The sequence below is a fragment of the Pteropus vampyrus genome, unplaced genomic scaffold (assembly GCF_000151845.1).
Source record: "Pteropus vampyrus isolate Shadow unplaced genomic scaffold, Pvam_2.0 Scaffold181, whole genome shotgun sequence".
NCBI classification, from domain to species: Eukaryota; Metazoa; Chordata; class Mammalia; order Chiroptera; family Pteropodidae; genus Pteropus; species Pteropus vampyrus.
In genome coordinates, this window is record NW_011888962.1 from 2,465,070 (window position 1) to 2,484,116 (window position 19,047).

The 19,047-nt window shown below is 32.3% G+C and overlaps 1 protein-coding gene across 5 annotated transcripts in view; it reads right to left on the reverse strand.

Moving 5' to 3' along the window:
* The window catches only part of GPBP1 (GC-rich promoter binding protein 1), a 70,765-nt gene that overhangs the window by 3,991 nt on the left and 47,727 nt on the right, over positions 1–19,047 (reverse strand). For 3 of the 5 annotated variants that reach the window (XM_023537191.1, XM_011371042.2, XM_011371043.2), the window contains 6 exons: positions 18,358–18,424; positions 10,975–11,159; positions 10,211–10,351; positions 8,704–8,871; positions 8,056–8,243; positions 4,117–4,219 (listed from right to left, as the gene is read on the reverse strand). In XM_023537191.1, coding sequence (XP_023392959.1) covers positions 4,117–4,219; positions 8,056–8,243; positions 8,704–8,871; positions 10,211–10,351; positions 10,975–11,124 — 750 coding nt within the window. In that variant the 5' untranslated portion in view covers positions 11,125–11,159; positions 18,358–18,424. Of the gene's footprint in view, positions 1–4,116; positions 4,220–8,055; positions 8,244–8,703; positions 8,872–10,210; positions 10,352–10,974; positions 11,160–17,241; positions 17,302–18,357; positions 18,425–19,047 lie in introns of all 5 variants that reach the window. The other 2 variants (XM_011371041.2, XM_023537189.1) reach the window with 1 other exon arrangement.

The window sequence follows — 19,047 nt, forward strand, 5'->3', positions numbered from 1 at the left end:
AGTTTCAAAAGCATGAAAGTAGCCAGATCTAAGACCACACAGCTTTATGGTTCAATTATTAAAACATTCTAGAAAGGCAAAACTATAGGAAAAACTAAACGAATCAGTGTCTGCCAGAGGCTGGAACTGGGAGTGAAAGAAATGAATGCAAAGGGAGATGAGGAACTTTTGGAGATGATGGTTATACAACTATATGTAGTCATGCATCACTTAATGGTGGGATATGTTCTGAGAAATGTGTCATAAGGTTCTGCTGTGTGAACATCACAGTGCATTTACACAAACCTAGACAGTATAGCCTACTATACACCTAGCTATATGGTACAGCCTATTGCTCCTAGGCTACAAACCTGTATGGCGTGTTACTGTACTGAGTAATGTAGCCAACTGTAACACAATCTTATTTATGTAACTAAACACAGAAAAGGCACAGTTAAAATTTGATATAAAAGGTTTTTAAAAAGTGTACCTGTATAGAGTTTGAATGGAACTTGCAGGATTGGAAGTTGCTCTGGGTAAGTGAGTGAGCGGTGAGTGAATGTCAAGGCCTAGAATATTTCTGTACACTACTATAGACTTTATAAATACTATCCACAAGACTTCTCCCTGCTTCCATTTCTGACAGAGTCAGAAACAGAACATCAAAGCTGCCAATGCTGCTCCATGAACAGGGATATGAGCTGAAATGACTGGAAATATCTTGGAGAAACTGACTGAGTAAGGCACAGACCACCACAATGATGACTGTCAGGAGAAAGTAAAAGGTGGCTTGCAGATCAGCAAGAAATCAAGATGGAGAGATAAAAGAACACAGGGGATTATCATAGCAATGTGGTTTTGGCTACTGTATGTTGGAGCAGTGGAAAGATTAAGGAACTCTGTGGTATTCATTAAAAAAAGAAAAGGTGTTTAACATGGAGATGGTGTAGAACTGAGGACTCAATATTTTGACTTTGGAAATTTGGTTTTGGTTCCACTGACTCTATCTGGCACAAAGGGCTCTCTCTAGCACTGAACTGATGGAAAACCAACCAACTGAAAAACAAACCAAACTTATCTTACTTTACATCATTACAATCTGAAAATATTTCCAAAGCACAGGGACAAGCAGGCTCCACACTATACAGAACACCTTTATTAAAGTGACATTGGCACTTGTTACTTATTAAGGTAGTTCCTGTGGACTTGTGTCCTTGTACAGAATCTTAGGTCCTCGGCAAGGAATCTACAGCCATGTAGTCTGACAACCATCAAGCTAGAACTGGGAGGGCTGTAGTGCCCTCTGAATATGTAGTGCTGTGGGGACAGGCTCCTCTGTGCTGAAACAGGTCAGTGGTGACTGAATTTGTGCACTCAATATTGAGGTGCTATGAGTAAGAGGGAATCTACTGCCAAGCTCCATAGATATTGGTCCTATTGAATAAATATAAATAAATAAATAATTAAAAATTCCTTTTTAATGACATATTCTTCTATTTCTTACAGAAAATTCAGCTCCATTATAATTTTATGGGACCACCATTGTACATGCTGTATATCACAGATGAAAATGTTGCTATGAGCCCCATAAGTGTACATTTACATTTGTCAAAACTCATCCAACTATATGGTGAATTTTTTATATGTAAATTATACAATATAATAAATGTGACAAAAAAATTCTTCAAAACTATTAACCATCATCAGCTTCACAACTATGTTGTGAAAAATAACATGGTTCACTAAGAACTTCTGAGTAAAAACTTAACTAGGAAGGAAGAAATATGACATTAGAAAAGACATAAAACTATGTTTACAGATGACATAATCTTATATGTAGAAAACCCTAAAAAATCCACAAAATAACTGAGAACTAACAAATACAAGTTATGAGATACAAAGTCAACACATGAAAATCGGCTGTGTTTCTATAGTGAACAATCCGAAAAGAAATTAAGGGAACAATTCTATTTACAATAGCATTTAAAAAAATTAGGTTAGAAATTTAACCAATGAAGCAAAAGACTTTTACACTAAAAACTACAAACTGTTGATGAAAAATTTTAAAGAAAACACCAATACACAAAAAGACATCCCATACTCAAGGATTAGAAGGCTTAATATTGTTAAGATGTGAATATTACCGAAAGCAATCTATATAGATTCAGTGTAATCCCTATCAAAATCCCAAAAATTAGAAAATAGAAAACATTGTTCTAAAATTCATATGTAACGTCAAGAGATTCCCAATAACCAGAACAATCTTTGAAAAACAAAGTTGGAGGTTTTCATAATTCTTGATTTGAAAACTTTATTACAGAGCTGAAGTAATCAAAACAATGATACTGACATAAAAAGACATAAAGACCAATGGAGTAGAAAGCCCAGAAATAAACCCTTGCATATATAGTCAAAGGATTTTTGACAAAGATGACAAAACCATTCAATGAAGAAAGGATGGTATTTTCAACAGTGTTAGGGGAAAGGGATATCCAATGTAAAAGAATGAAAATGGACACTTACCCTAAACCATGTATTAAAATTAACTCAAAATGGATCAAAGACCTAAACTAAACAAACTATAAAGCACTTAGAAGAAAACAAAGGGGGAAAGCTTCATGACATTGAATTCAGCAATGATTTACTAGAAATGACATCAATAGCATAGGCAACACCAACAACAACAAAAAAAGATAATTTGGACTACATCAAAATTTAAAACTTCTATGCATCAAAGGACACAATCAACAGTGAAAAAGCAACATATGAAAGTATTTACAAATTATTTATCTAATAAAGGACTAATATCCAGAATATATAAAGTGCAACAACTCAGCAACAAAAAAACCCAAACCACCCAATTAAAAACTGGGCAAAGGAAAAAAAATGGACAAAGGACTTGAATAGATATTTCTCCAAAGAAGAGAAACAAATGGTCAATAAGCACATGAAAGGATGCTCGATATCACTAATCAACAAAGAAATGCACAATCAATAGGAAAACCACAATGAGATACCACCTCATATTCTTTAGGATGGCTACCATTCAAAAACTTAAAAAAAGAAATTCTTGCGCACCATTGGTGAGAATGTAAAATGGTATAGTAACTATAGAAAAACAGTATGGTGGTTCCTCAAAAAAGTTAAAAAGAGACAACCATATGATCCAATAATTCCACCTCTGGGAATATATCCAAAAGAACTGAAAACAGGGACTCAAGATATTTATAAACCCATGTTTCAGAGCATCATTACTCACAACAGACAAAAGACGGAAGTAACCCAAGTGTCCCTCAACAGATGAATGGATAAACAGAATGTGGTATATGCATATAATAGAATATTTGGCCTTAAAAAAGAAATTCTGACACATACCACATGGATGAACCTTGAGGACATTATACTAAATGAAATAAGCCAGTTACAAAAGGACAAAAACTATATGATTCCACTTATATGAAATACCTAAAGCAGTCAAATTCTGAGACACAAAGTAGACCCAGTGGATTCCAAGGACTGTGGGGAGCTGGGAATGAAAAGTTATGGTTTAATGGGTAAAGAGTTTTAGTTTTACAAAATGAAAAGAGCTCTAGAGGTGGATAGTGGTAATGGATGTACAACACTGTGAATGTACTTAATGCCATGGAACTGTACACTCGAAAATGATGGCTCAGATGGTAAACTTCATATTATGTGTATTTTGCCCCAAATATTTTAAATACTGTAAAAAAAAATCAATACTAAAGTCATCCTTAAACGTTTTTAAATTAGGGTAATCGTGTCCATTTTATCATGAAGTCAATATATTTCATTCAAAACATTTAAAAAGTGTTTTGAAGATTATGATATCAATTATAACACGTCCATATAGAAAATCACCTCTGCATGACCAGAACTACTAAAAACAACCTCTAATTAATAAAATCTCAACTTCCTGATACTCTATCAAACGTTTCCTAATAGTCTTTCAAAAAGGAAACTATGAAAACATAAAACAGGCAACTGTGACCTTATAGTGTGATGTCCAATAAATTCCTAAATAAAACTATGTAAACCTCTCCCTTCTTGTTATAATATGGTTGTTCTGATTAAGGAAGGGCAATTTAAAGTGAATTTGTATGATTCAGGACTTCTTACCTGTTCACTAATAACTTGGAATTCTCTCATTTCATCCTCTGTTAAGGGTGCACATGTTTCATCATTTTCACTGTCTTCTTGCCAGCCCATCTCCTTCAACAATCTGAAAAGAATGAAAGAAATTAATAAATTTAGAGCTTCACCCACATAGGATAATTCCATTTGTTACATGCAAAACAACATTATGCATTATACAAAGTCCCCAAAATACTTTTTTGCTTTGACTGTCTTTCTGAAAATGAATAAATAGGATTAAGCTCAATAAGATGTCTTAGATAAGATCAGCATGAATTGCTTAATCTTTGATGTCATTGGTTCTCTGGGTTGGAAACCTGCAAAAGGCTCTCCAGGCTAGAAACTGAAGAAAATTTGCTAAATTCATGTCCTTAGAGCAATATGCATCCTCATTTGCTTTAATATCACCCCCCAACACTCTTAGCTACTCATTAGGTTTTCTACTTTGGAAAGAAAAGGCTGAGCTATCTTCTCTATTTTGCATTTTATAATTTCTCTGTTGATAACACCTTTTATTTATTGTGCATGCCAGTAATTGTCCTCAACACATAATTCAACTTGAAAGAAGCATTATGTTCTACAATAACAGAAAAATTACATTTTTTTTAAAAGCTCCCAACCAGGATCTAAGTAAAATGACTAATATGGTAATTAGCTTTTCCTTCCTTCAATTTTTAAAGAGAATACTTCCATCTTAGGCAAACAGAGAGAAAAAGATTAACAGAGAACTGACCAATTCTCTAGTTGGGCAAACAAGAACACCACAGCATAGCCATTGCTAGTGTATTTGAGTCAATGACTCCAAAGTTTTCCTCATATGGCCACATATTTTATACTGTCTGACTAGATTTTTTTTTAAATAGTTATATCTCTTAAGTATTTGTCACTCCTATTTATACCTATTCATCTTTCAACTGAAGCCTACCACAAATTAGCTACTTTGTAGACTTTTATACTGTTAAACAATCTCACAGAATATCAATGCTCAGAGACTCCAAATAAAATTTAACACTATATCTGTATTTTACAGATAAAGAATCAAGATTACATAAGTTAAGTAACTTGCAAACCTGATGGCAGAGAAGGAAACAGGACTCTGGATGTTAGCCACCCAAGTTACTACACACTGACTGCACCAAAACTCTGCTGCCTCTGGACCAAAATGTCACAGTCATAATCCGAATTACTATTTCTCTTATTCTTTTAATCACTTAACATTTCTTTTCCAACTGCACTCTCTTCATTCTTTAACCTAGGTACCCTCCCTGTGGAGTGGTATTCCATTCCCAATGTCACCTAGTCTACAGTCTATAGATTTACAGTGGTGAAACAATCTAAATGCTTTTGCTAGATCCTTACTTTCTTACTTACTTCTTTCACTGTTAAAAACTGAATCTCAACAATGCAGATGGAACAAATTATTTCAAATGGTATAAAAGACAAGTATTCCTAACTGTCCACTTTCTCTTCTGTCCCCGCCAAGACTATATTTTTTTCCCCATGTTCTTTAAGAAGTAGCCATAAGCATTTTTGTTAGTAATCACCAGAATGGCATAACAACCGCAATAAGTATTAAACTGGTGATAGTTTAATTACCTATTACAAGACTACCAGGTGGCATGAACTGTGGTGCTACTGCATTCTTTGTCTCTTTGTCTTGTCAAACATTAGTATCTGAGTGGTCAGTTAGTGGAGAATAATCTAATCTGCACAGAATTTCTGGGTCATCTCTTCTCACTGACCCAATCTTTCCATAAGTAAGTTACCCTATAATAACTTATACTCTGTGGAGTTGCCCGTTACTTTTGTCAGTCTTTTTTTTAATATTAGTTTCAGGGTATACACTGTGGAATGGTTAGACATTTATGTAATTTATGAAGTGATCCCCCGATTACTCTAGTACCTATCTGGTACTACGCACAGCCATTACATAATGTTGACTTTATTTCCTATGCTATATTCTAAATACCTGTGACTGTTTTGTAAATACTAATTTGTACTTCTTCATCCTTTCACCTTTTCTATCCAGCTCCTGAGATTTTAACTGTTAGTCTGGAATAGCTTTCAAAACAAATACTGTGTATTTCTCTTTTCCCCAAAATTAGAAATATGCCTTAGCAGTGATCTGCGCTTTGCTTTTTCATTAGCATTTCTTCCCATTCTCCTTCGAACTATTACCACCAAATCACCCTGATACCACTTTCACGATTACTACTCTTTAAATATTTTCAAAGGCTTCCCATTTCCTAAAGAAAAAACTCCTTAAACACCACGACAACAAACTCAAATTCTTTACTCAAATTAGAAAAAACACAGGATTAGAAGAGGACGGTCACATTCCTACACAAACCAAGTCTAGTAACACAGGACAATTCCTTCATTTTCATGAGCTATTTCTTCACCTGAAAAATTGAAGAAGCTTGAACAGATCTCTAAGGTTCTACCCTTTCAAAGTTATTCTCTAATTCCATTAAGGACTTTACACTCCTGTCAAGATATTTCATCCACTGCTCCTAAAACAAACTAGGTATGTACTCAACTACTCAACTCTAAACATCCCTTCACATTCCTTCTTCCAAATTGACTACCCAATATCCTTGCCCAGATTAAGGTCTCACCCTTTAAGATTTAATTTAAGTCCCAATTAAAAAACTTTCTCACTGGTACTCAAGCCATAAAATCTACCTCCAAATTCCCTTGAACTTCTCTGGCCCTCATTTCTACTAATATATTTGGTGCCTAGACAAGATAACTATCCCTCTGATATTGAAGCTATCCTCAATACCCTGAGAATGACACTGAAATCTGACAATAAGAATACATGTGCTTAATTATTTTGTATTTTATATTTTAGTTTTTATGTTTGAACAAACGAATAGTCATCCTTGAGAACTGTATCACTGACACCTGACTTGTTAAATTAGTTTGTGTTTCGAAATGCACCACTAAGAAACTGAAACAACTCAGAATGGAAATATCTGCAAATTATATATCTATGATAAGAAATTTACATCCAAAATATATAATGAATGCTAATGACCCAAAAAGGCAAATAACAGAATCTAAAAAGAGGAAAGAATTTCAACAGATATTTCTCCAAGATAAACAAATGGCTAAAAAAAATGTTCAACATGGTTAATCATTAGGTTAAAATGCATGTTAAATGCATGTTAAAAACCACAAAAAGATACTACTTCATATCCATGAGAATGGCTATAATCAAAAAGACAGATAGTGTTGGCAAGAATATGGAGAAATCAGAATATTTATATGTTGATGAGAATGTAAAATGGTACACTCGTTTTGGAAAAGTTTGGCAGTCTCTCAAAATGTTAAGCATAAGTCCAGCAATTCCGTTCCTAGATATCTACCCAAAAGAAATAAAATCAAGTCCATACAAAAACATGCACATGAATGTTCATAGTAGCATTATCCAGAATACTCAAAAACTATGAACAACCCAAATATCCATCAACTGATGAACAAATGTGGTAGAGCCATACAGTGTACTATTTGGCAACAAAAAAGAATATGAACCTTGAAAGCATTATGCTAAGTGAAAGAGCCATATATAAAAGACAAAATATTGCATGATTCCACTTACATAAAATATCCAGAAAAGGCAAATCTATAGGTACAGAAAGTAGATTGGTGGTTGCCTATGACAGAGAGTAAAAATGAGTAGTAACTGAAAGAAACAGAGTTTCTTTCAGGGGCAATGGAAATGTTCTAAAATTAGACTGTGATGACAGCTGCACAACTCTGAATATACCAAAATATCACTGAATTGTACATTTAAAATGGGTGACATTTATGGTATATAAATTATTTATCAATAAAGCTGTTAAAAAATACATCACAACATTTATATAATACCAAAATCCTGAATATAAAAACTGCAGAGAAGTAAAAATAAATACTAACCTGTGTTCTGCCTCAAGTGAACTTGAAAGAACATCAGTTTGTGGGAAGGTTGAAGACCGGATGATTTGTTGGGAAATAACCGAGGCATTGCCATTCTCTTGTGGAATTTCATTTTCATCAAAGTTTCGGTTTATATCTCTTTCTTGGTGAGTACTATTGCTGTTATGCAAATTAAATGAGTCGTCATCCTGATTTTTAGAGAGTTCAAAAAGAATGAGTTAGAGAATACAGTTGTTAAAAACTTTAATAGATCCTGGTTAATGTTCATTGATAATACATAAATGTAATACTTACTAAATGTAGAAGAAATTCTCATAAGGTAGAAAAACTAAACTGTGATGGATACCCATAGCTTTCTATTTATTCACATTTATATGACAAAAGCAAAACCCAAAGAGTAAAGGTAGACAGCATGGGGAAAACAATAGAAAACACATTAATGGGAATTTTTTAAAATTTCTGCACAGGAACTACAGAATGAGAAAAATCTACTTTAGAAAGTCATTACTTATGCAAATAGCTTGCTAGCCAGGCTTGCTTTCAGGGAGATAAAAATTTGAAGTTTATTCATGGGTCCTAAATGATATCTGCCCAAATATTTTAAAGACATGTTAATGTCAAACCAAGACTTACTGCAAGTTCGATTACCTTCTCTGAGCCAGCATGGCTTTCATCTTCATGTTCCTCTTCTACTCTGTCCCTTTTCAATGCTTTCAAAAATTCACTCTTCTTATCAGTGCGCATTCGTGTCAGTTTGGTTAGACGAGGCTGCTGATTAAGTTTGTCAACAGGTGAAGAGGAATTTGAGCGATTACACTAAGAAAAAGAACAGAAATATTGATAAATATGTAGACAGAAGACTAATGTCAATATAAAGCTCACAACTACAACTTCCTCTTTCATTTCACCTTCACAATATAAAACTGATGCTAAAGTCTATTTCAAAGACATTTTCCTCTCACCCTGTATATTTTACCTATCTCACTGAATGAGTAAACAAAAAACATTTCTTATCCCAGAAATAATTAAGGTCTGGTAACATAAAGAACTAACACTCTAAATTAGGCGTTTAAATACTATTTTATAAAATAGATCTTTAAACTGTTTAAACATTTCTGTAATACATAGAAGAGCAGTTATTAAAACTGTGTTCCACAGAGTTCTATAGTTCTAATAACAGCTCCAAGATGATCTATTTTATAATTATTTACATGCAGGTACACATAGGGTTGGTTAATCAGGTAGGATTTCACCAGGGAAAATTTTTGAGAAAGAGCAGGAGGGAAAGGAAAAGGAAACACGTACTGACATCTTTTTGATTTTGGTGTTTTGACAGTGGAATAATAGAAAACAAGATGTTTGATCTTTGCATCACAGAGATTTTTAACAATGGCAATAAACCATAATGCTTAAATATGGGCAATAATGTCTGTAGACTAGAATCAGTCTAAGCCTCAATTAACCAGCTAAGAATGCTAGTCCTTCCATCAAAGCTCTAAAATTCTGTGACTGAGAACTAGTATATAAGGGGCTATGCTGTTCCAATATAGTACCCAGAGCAATTTCAGGTATACTTATATAGTCACAAGTGACCCTGAACTAGTAAGAAAACACCCTGGTATGGAAGCTTCAGAAACCTAATCAAATGATAGAGAAAATACTTAACCTAATCAAATGATAGAGAAAATACTTAAGTTATATGAAGTCAGTTCAATATCAGTATACACCTTTCCCTCTCTTCCTTCCCTCTACCCCCAAGTGTTAACACTAGTAAAATGTCCATCAGCCCCAAAAGAAGATAATATAATACAAATTCTCAATTTTAGTCAAGGTTCAATCATATGCATAGCTACCACAAATGTCAAAATTGCAACTGTCATAATTCTTTCCTTTAAAATTATTCTAGTCAATGGGAACATGAGTTTCACTGTATTATTTTCTCTACATTTGAGATATTTGGAAATTTTCATTAAAACTTTTAAAAATTATTCCTACTTAACACGCAAAAATGTTAGCAAATTGAGCAGCATCTAAATCAAGTTTTCTGAAAGTATAAAACATTTCATTTTAACGTATTTAATAAACCTATGCCTTTTGCTATAAATTATTCATGATTAAGATATGTTGCATTCCTCAGAAATTTTAAATACCATACCTCTTTCACTGAAGTTGTTGATGGACTAAAATTCTTGGCAGTTGATTTAAAAGCATTGAAGTTACCAACACCATATGTAGACTCATGAGAGAAGGCAGTCCCAACTTTATTTTCTTTAGTTTGGCTTTTCCATTGTGTAGGCTAAAGAAAAACACAGAGACATTAATATGTATTCAAAAACACTATAGAGAAAAATAAAAAAAGCAAATACTATAAAGATGTGGCTCATAAAAACAATTATTTTAGTAATATATCTTAATCATTCCTACATGATTGATTCTCTTGTATCTTTTTCTACAAATAAAATCAAAGGTTGGAATTCAGATAAAAACATTTGATCACATTGCTATTCTTTCAATTGCTATTTTTTCAATTTTGTAAACCTAAAGTTAGGTTTCTTTTGCCTAATATCAAGAAAACAAAAGTGGGTGTTTCAAAAACCTAAAACAGAACACCAAGGAAACAGCATTATATGTTATTATTAAGCAATTATATCACAGATGCAAAACTATTTTTTGCATAGATGCAAAAAATTTTATAGATTTCATTAACTATTAAAACAAGAAAGCACATACATGACCAAGCAAACACACACATCATATAAAAGATAATTAAAATTAATGACACGCAAGCTAACTCTTTCCATTTATAAGTCAATAACCAACTATATCCCCACGACTAGGTGTAAAATTTTTAACATTATTTTCCCAAAGTAACTCAACTGATAAACTTAAAGTCTGTATTTTTAGCAATTTAAAACTTACTTTTGTAGGTGGAGCAGCAGGTTTAGGGACTAAACCTTTATAAACACTTGGACCAGTCCCGTTCTTAACTGGCTGTGACTGAAGATTTCCTACTACTGGGAATCCAGATAGCTGTAAATCTTTTGTATTACCTTTCTTAATGACCAGCATCCTTGGAGTTCTAGATTTAGGATTTGGAGGATATTCTGCATAAATAAAGTATGAACAAGAGTCACACACAGTTTAAAATTTTAACATAAAATTAAACCACCAAAAGAATAGTATGTTCCAAAGTTTGATTACATTTTTTAAATAATAGCTGCTTCCTGGGTGAAATAATTAAACTAAGTAAGTATAAACTACACTGCTGTTTAAGAAATACAGCTAAAACATAATTGAACAAATCATAGCAAGAATTCAGCAATGTCAAGTAATACAGATGAATTCAGCTGACAGTGCCCTAGGAGGTTAACTATAACCAAATCAAGATTAATTACATTCTAACATTTTTCATTAATTTTTTTAAATTATAATTTTCGTTGTAATGCCACTTAAAATTTGGAATATAAAGTATATTTTCCTCTTTCCCATTTTGAAAAGAGAATTTTCCTAATTCTCTCATTTTTATCTCACTTATAATTACCAATAAGCAAGGAACTACAGTTCCTCTATTCTAAGTTTGTACTTAAGTTATGACTAATGAAAGAGAGTTCTATTTTCATAATATCAATTCATTCAAATATTTACTGATCATCTAACTATACTGAAGGCATTATGCAAGTTTCAGGGTAACCAACTCAATCCTAGTCTCTGAAGACAGTATTAAGAATAATAGTTGCTAACTAAAAGCTTTTTTCAAGACCACTGCAATTGTTAAAATATAAAAAAACTACTAGAGTTTAATCAATGTATGTGTAATCAAACAGGTGTTGCACGTGAGCATGTTCACAATTATTCCAATGAAATATGGCTTTCTTTCTTTGGAAAAATTCTGAAAGCATCAGCTTCATAGTTAGAAATCTTTATAGGATAAAAGAATTAACTTGAGAGAAATCCCAGAAAATCTAAATTAAAATTAGTTTACATATTAAATAATATATGATCCTGTGAGACTGTTAAGTTTGTGATACTGCTCCACCTCCTACAAACCAAACTTACACTGGATCATCTCAAAAACTAAACAAAGACTCTGAGGGACATGGAGGGACTCTCAAAGTTCATTTGAGGCTACATATTCTTTAAAATATAGAGCTGGTATGGTGCTTCATTAATTGTAATGCTGAAGGATAAAACAACAAGGACTTAAAGCAAACTGAGAAAAGATTCATCTTTCCAAAAATTAAACACATGTTAATCTACAAGGACAAACATTCCAACTTCTTCTTGGCTGCCTAAAAAGGCCCAAGATATGAATGCTAAGAAAGATATCTTCAGACAAACAAGAATACAGAAATTATATCACCAATACACAGCTTTTCTGAAAAACTTACAAAAAGAAGTCAATAAAACAAAGATAAAGAATAAAGATCTTAAACAGAGGTCAATTAACAATAAATAGTACTAAAACAATTTAAATTTTGCAATTATTGCTTTTGGTCAAAAGATGACTGTATGAACGAAATGGTAAAGAAAAAAGAATCTTGAAATTAAAATATAAGAGAAAACCTTAACATTAACAGCCTGGTACTCAAAATTTAAAATAAAGGCAACTCAGGAATCTGAGAAATGACTGATACTAGGAAATGCAAAAGGTGATAGGAGTTTGTAAGGTCTCATCTCAGAAAAATCCAAGTGTTGAAGGAGGGGGCAATTCTACCAGTATGCCACTTAAATAAGTTCAAATATAACTGATTAAGACTTCCAATTCTACTCAATATCAACAAATAAGCACACAAGTTTATCTTCTCTTCTAGAGCCTTATATTAAAATTACTAAACTGAGAGAAGAAAACAAATACAACAGTAAAGAACATAAAAAGGGTCATCAGCAAGGAGTGATTCCAACACATTTCTAGAGACATAAAGGAAAAAACTTTAGAGTATGCACAAAGGAACCAAACTAAACAGGGAGTTATTCTGTTATTCTGTCCTGTAGAATCTTGTACTATAGACTGGGAGTTGGAAATGCCATTTATGACGCAGGACAAAAAAAAAACTTTTTTAAGATAAAAATCAATCACCAAGAAAAGATCCTTACTAAAGTAAATCCTAAACGATGTACTATGGGTGCGTGGGGGGAAGGGGGGGGAACTTACATCTCATATGAAAGGTTGAAGATACAAGAAGAAAAAGATGTTTTGTACATAAGCAATTACTGATTGAAATTTTAAAGGCAGAAGAGAAGTGGATAAGCAAGCAGGAATGTTATCTTTAAGCTTCAATATAGTTTATGACTACCAAGTTTTTCGTTCCTACAACTGGATTCTTAGACACGTAGGAGTAAGAAATATGCTGTTTCCTCAAAGAGGCCTTCAATGCAAACAATGATAGAATATCCTATAAAACAGAAAGTGAAGCCTAGGAAATCAGAAAGAGAAGAATAGGTAGAAAAAATAAGGAACCTAAAGGAATATGACTAGGAGGGAAGAGAAGCAGACATAGCACTAATGCACTTAAGTACATTCATATTCAAATATTATAGTTCAGAGATTAACATGTGCTTTTGTACTAGATTTATAATTTTAATGCCTGCACCCTTATAACCTTTCGTCTATAAAATGGAAAACAACAGTTCATGTCTCGAAATTACTGATATTTTCTTTAAAATACTAGAAAAAATCTCCATAAAAATTATATACTGTTTACTATAATAGCTTCCAAATATATTTTAATTAATGGTGTCCTTTTTTGAGAATTTCAGGTTGACCCACAAGAGTGCAGAAGAAATTCTAACACAAATAAACACGTCAGTAGAACTATGCATATATGTGTATGTGTGTGTGTGTGTGTGTGTGTGTGTGTGTGTGTGTGTGTGTGTGTGTGTGTGTGTGTGTGTGTATATATATATATATATAACTTAAAACTGCCCATTTAAGAACAAGAAAGTGTTCCTAATGGTAACAGTTACATTTTAGTAATGGAAGAAATAATGGCAGCACTAATAGCCAAAAACTTAATTTGCATCATTTATATCCATTTTATATTACTTATAAACTGGTTCACCTATTCATAGATTCTCTCTAAAATTCTCCTGACACAAACCTTTCGAACTAAGTGTTGAAGCTGTTGGATTCAAACAGTATCCAATGTCTCCTTCTACACTTTTCCCATTTCTTTGTCAATTTGGTAAACTATATGGAAAAGACCCAAATTACTCATTCTTTTAAAGAGAAAATTTATGTATTGATGAAAAGCTTTAACACTTAAATAAAAGAATTAGAAAGTGACCTTGGTAACTTTCCTCTATAAATTACATGTGCATATTAACCCAAGCTCATATAAGCAGGTATTCCCATTCAAATTTAAGTTCAAAACACCTGAAGCATATATGATTTTGGATTTTCATATCATTATTTCCCTTTATTCTCACAAACTATAATCTGTCAATAACTGATGTTAAATATTCCTTTATCATCCTGTTATTAATGCTCCCCTATTATCTGTGAATATTAGTTTTATTCCTTAAATAGGAAGTCAATGGTAATGGGGGAGTGGCTCAATTCTTTGGAAGAAAAATGAATAGTATCAGCACAACCGATCCCGTCTCATCTCGGAAGCTAAGCAGGGTCGGGAGCCTGGTTAGTACTTGGATGGGAGACCTCCCAGGAATACCAGGTGCTGTAAGCGTTTTTAAAAAATCATTTTTTAAATAAAAGTGGAAATATATATATATATATCACCAGATATAATATAATACAAAGTAAATTGGCCACATGCATGATTCAGAGCTGACATCTCAATTTCTTTCCTTTCATATATCCTATATATATGTGCCATACATTTTTTCTGATTCAATCACTGACTAGTTTATGCTTTGATCACTTAGAAATTTTTTTGCCTTTTAATAAACCTACTAGAATCTCTCTTGCTTATTGAATTTGAACATAATTAGCTAACATTAAACACCTGTAACATGATCAAGGCTTTTACACAGTAGACAAATATTAATAATGCTTTTCTCATTAGGATTATTGTGATGATCCTCATCTCACAGGCAAGAAAATTCACTCAGAAATTAAAAACAATCTTCCCAAAGTCTAAAGAACCAGTAAGTAAAAGAACTAATGTTAGGACCCAGATCTACCTGATTCCAAAGTCAACATACTTAACCACTATACTATACTACTGAAGAAAATGGAAATTAAACTATTCCTATCCAGATACTTAAAAATGTTTACCATTTCTAATTCAAAATAATAACAAGCCTATAACTGAATGATCAGAATAAGGGGCTTGTGAGTGTGCACTACCAAGTGACATCAGGGTCCAATCTTTCCTTCCACCATCACACTGATTGATGCCAGTTATTAAGTGTCCTCATTATCTTGACACAAGAAAAGAAACAACTTTAATGTGTCAACAAAAGCATATAGCCAAGTGAAGAGTAAACAGTAATTTGAATTAAGTTCTCACACAATTTGAGGAAACTTAGTCACATAAGATACAATACACAAATATCAAACTCGAAGAATCCATACTACAGCAACTAATACAAATTCGTGCTGTGAACACTAATTTTAATACAGAAAAATAATTTGATTATTTTTATACAGATTAAAGCTGTTTTGATTTTATTAGTTTTGAATTTTTAATTTAATGTACAAATCTGTTTTGTTTTATAGTAGTATGAGTGTTAATAAATGAGTTTCACTAACTTATAATGTATGTCAATGGCAACGGTATATAGTACTTTTCCTGTAACAATCCACCTTTAAGAACTAGCCATTTATTTGCTTTGATTTATTTGATTTAAGGCTAAACAAATAAAATTCTTAAAAATAAACTTTAAGGCTCTTAAGAGGTAGTCTATCAAGTATGAGCAAAAATCATCAAATTATCAAGGAATAGACACAAATATAAATGCTGAGTTAAAACAAAACTATGTTTTAGTTCACTACTAATGACTGTAATTTTTCATTATTTAGAATCTAAAACACTATGTTAGGCTCTGCCAATAACATACTGCTGATATGTTGTGTCAACACAAAAATGGCCAAACTTCTGAAAACACACAAATCAGTCACTAATTATGTCTCAAACTGCATACAAACACATATTAAATATGGATCATTTTATCTCCTCTTTCTCAACTCCAAACAAATCAATCACACAACTAAATTATTTTAAAATTCTCACTGGCACATTGAAATAACTTGAATTTTTGTTTTACTTTTAAATTATTAAGAACATGGAAATAAGATTCATTTACCAAGCATTAATCTTATGTACCAAACGACAGTGATCCTGGTTAAGATCAACACACTACAGAAGTCACAGACAGAAGCTGCATGAGGTGTTCTCAATAAATCTAATTAAGTTTTAAGCAGAATTAAACTTATGTGTAACTATATTTTAAATAATTTACTTTCCCTCAATGTATTTTTTAAATTGGGATATGTTTAGATTCCTGTGATTTTCGGTCTATAAAAGGATAGTTTCAGGGACAAACTGGTTTTTTACTATATATTACATGTCCATTAAATTTTTACTTACCTGGAAGGAAGTAGCACTAGAAAAGTTCTATTGTAGTCTTTCCTAAATTTCTCTCATGTCTTCCTCAGGAACATAGCTATTTTAAATATTGCAATGGGTAAAACAATATTTGGAAACCCAGGGGGGAAACTGAGAAAGGAATAGTGAAGTATAATACAATGAAACTTTCATTGTATTCCTAAAGTAAGTACTGGGAATTTAACAACCAAACCACAATTAACCATTTTCTTTTTTCTAATGCAGACACACTTCTTAGTTTACATAAGACACACTAACGAGTACATCTTCCTTTTAAACATCTTTTCAACTAGTACTCAAAATCCTTACACCAACTCTGAAACAGCAGAACCAAAATTTTTATATTAATACACTGTATTCTCAATATTTTCAAAGATGTTATTTGCCTTTAAATCATTTCTAATATTAAAATTAACCAAGGATCAATACCAAAAGTATCTATATGTAGTTTTATCTGACAAACGCTCACTGACATGCTCAACTTTTTAATTTACTTTCATTCTAATCAAATCCAAGTTATTCCTAATTTCTTAGAGATTCTATTTAACACCTTCCAGGTGATTCTATATTCTTATGCAATCAGCTGTTCCCAGAAAAACTGAATAATAAGGAAACATACCTAAGAGAGGAGCTTGGGAGATTTTTTTGGTTGGGTATGTGTGTGTCTGGGCGTGTAGGCCTGGGGAGAGTGGTAGAAATACTAATTTGCAATACAGAAAAAACAATGCCATTCACATGGTTCTAACAAAAGTGTCTGACCACCCCCACCCCCACCCTCAAAAAGCCCATAATAAATAGGGAGATTAAAAGTAAACAAAATTCCCCAGAGTATCACCCCATAAATACAATAAAGAACAGCACAGGAAGTGGCAAAGTTTAAAATAATGCCTTCATTGTTAGGACTAGAATGCTGTCATAAGCCACAATCCTTTTGTTTTGGTTAAGTTGTTGATTTTCAATAGAAACATACAAATGAACACGTGTACAAGTTCCAAAGTGAATACATCACCTTTGAATTTGGTATCAAATAATTAAATTTTTCAGATATCAAATCTTCATATAAATTTTTCCATTATTTTAAACTTCACTTGAATCTTTAAAAAGCTGTCTAATTTATACTACATGAGTGCAGTTTAATCTTTTGTAAGATGCTATCAAATTAAACTCAGAAGTTTTAAAGAAAAGGGAGTTATTACCAGAAAAACTGTCAATAAGCTTTGACAATCAAAAAGGCAAATAATTTCAAATAGACTCATTCCAGAAGGCAAATTTATACAATTATATTTAATACTTTCTATGTATAATCATTTTCGTAGCTAACAAATTTATGTCACACTATGATTAGAAGTACTTATCTTTCCAGTTAACCAAGTTTTCAACTTTGAAAAACTAAAAATTTAAACTAAGTTTTGTTTCTTTAGATTATCAGGTTGCTCTCAAATGACATTCATTCATTACATTAACTTACGACCATTTTTAAAAAATTTGTATTTGAGTATACTTAATGGTACTAACATGTGCAAATCAACTATTTTGACTCAAACTCTTCTTCTATCCCCAATATCTTGTTTTTAAAAGATAAGTGCCACCTTTTTTTTGTAGCTTAGCACATCAAAATAGATATTTAAAAGGGAATGTTTAATTCTAGCCTACTATTTATTTAAAAAAAACAAAACAAAATGAAACCTACAAATAACATTTTATACCCCTGGAAGATAGATCAAAAATTACTTACCCCATACACCTGCAGCTAGAGACTTATTCTGATTTGGTTCTCTCTCATATTCAGGATTTAAAGACGGCTGAAAGAAAATTGGAATAGAAAGAATACAAAAAATGTTTAAACTGCTCACATTTTTTTAAATGTCATCTCAAAACCATACTGAAATACCTGATATAATCGACTCAACAATTAAAGGTTAATTATATTCATAAACCTTACTTTCAGCTTATTCTATTAAAATGGTTACCATCTATTCTCACTCTTATCCTAGGAAAACAAGGAAAGTGTCTTTATATATTCTCCTCATCCCGACAGAGAAAAAGTGTCAATTACAAAACAACAACAACAACAGAGTAAACACAAGATGATATAGTCTGCATCAATCTGAGAAATATCCTTTCTCAGCATAAATAAGGGCAAGAGTGGGGAAGAGGAAAATCAAACCATTCCAACTCTTTCATTGTATGTTCATTGCTGGGTGCTTTAGTTAACACACTCATTCTCAAAACAAAGTGCAAATTTTTATTTTAATAAGCGATGCTCAGGATATTAAAAAGAAAACTGAGCTGAGCATTAAATGTGTACTCTAAAGCTAATCTTAGGTGTTTGCCCTCTAAAATCCTAAATTTCTAGTAATTATATCAATATTTTTCATATTACCTAGCAACATAGCTTGCAGTAAAGGTGCTTAACATGTTTGAA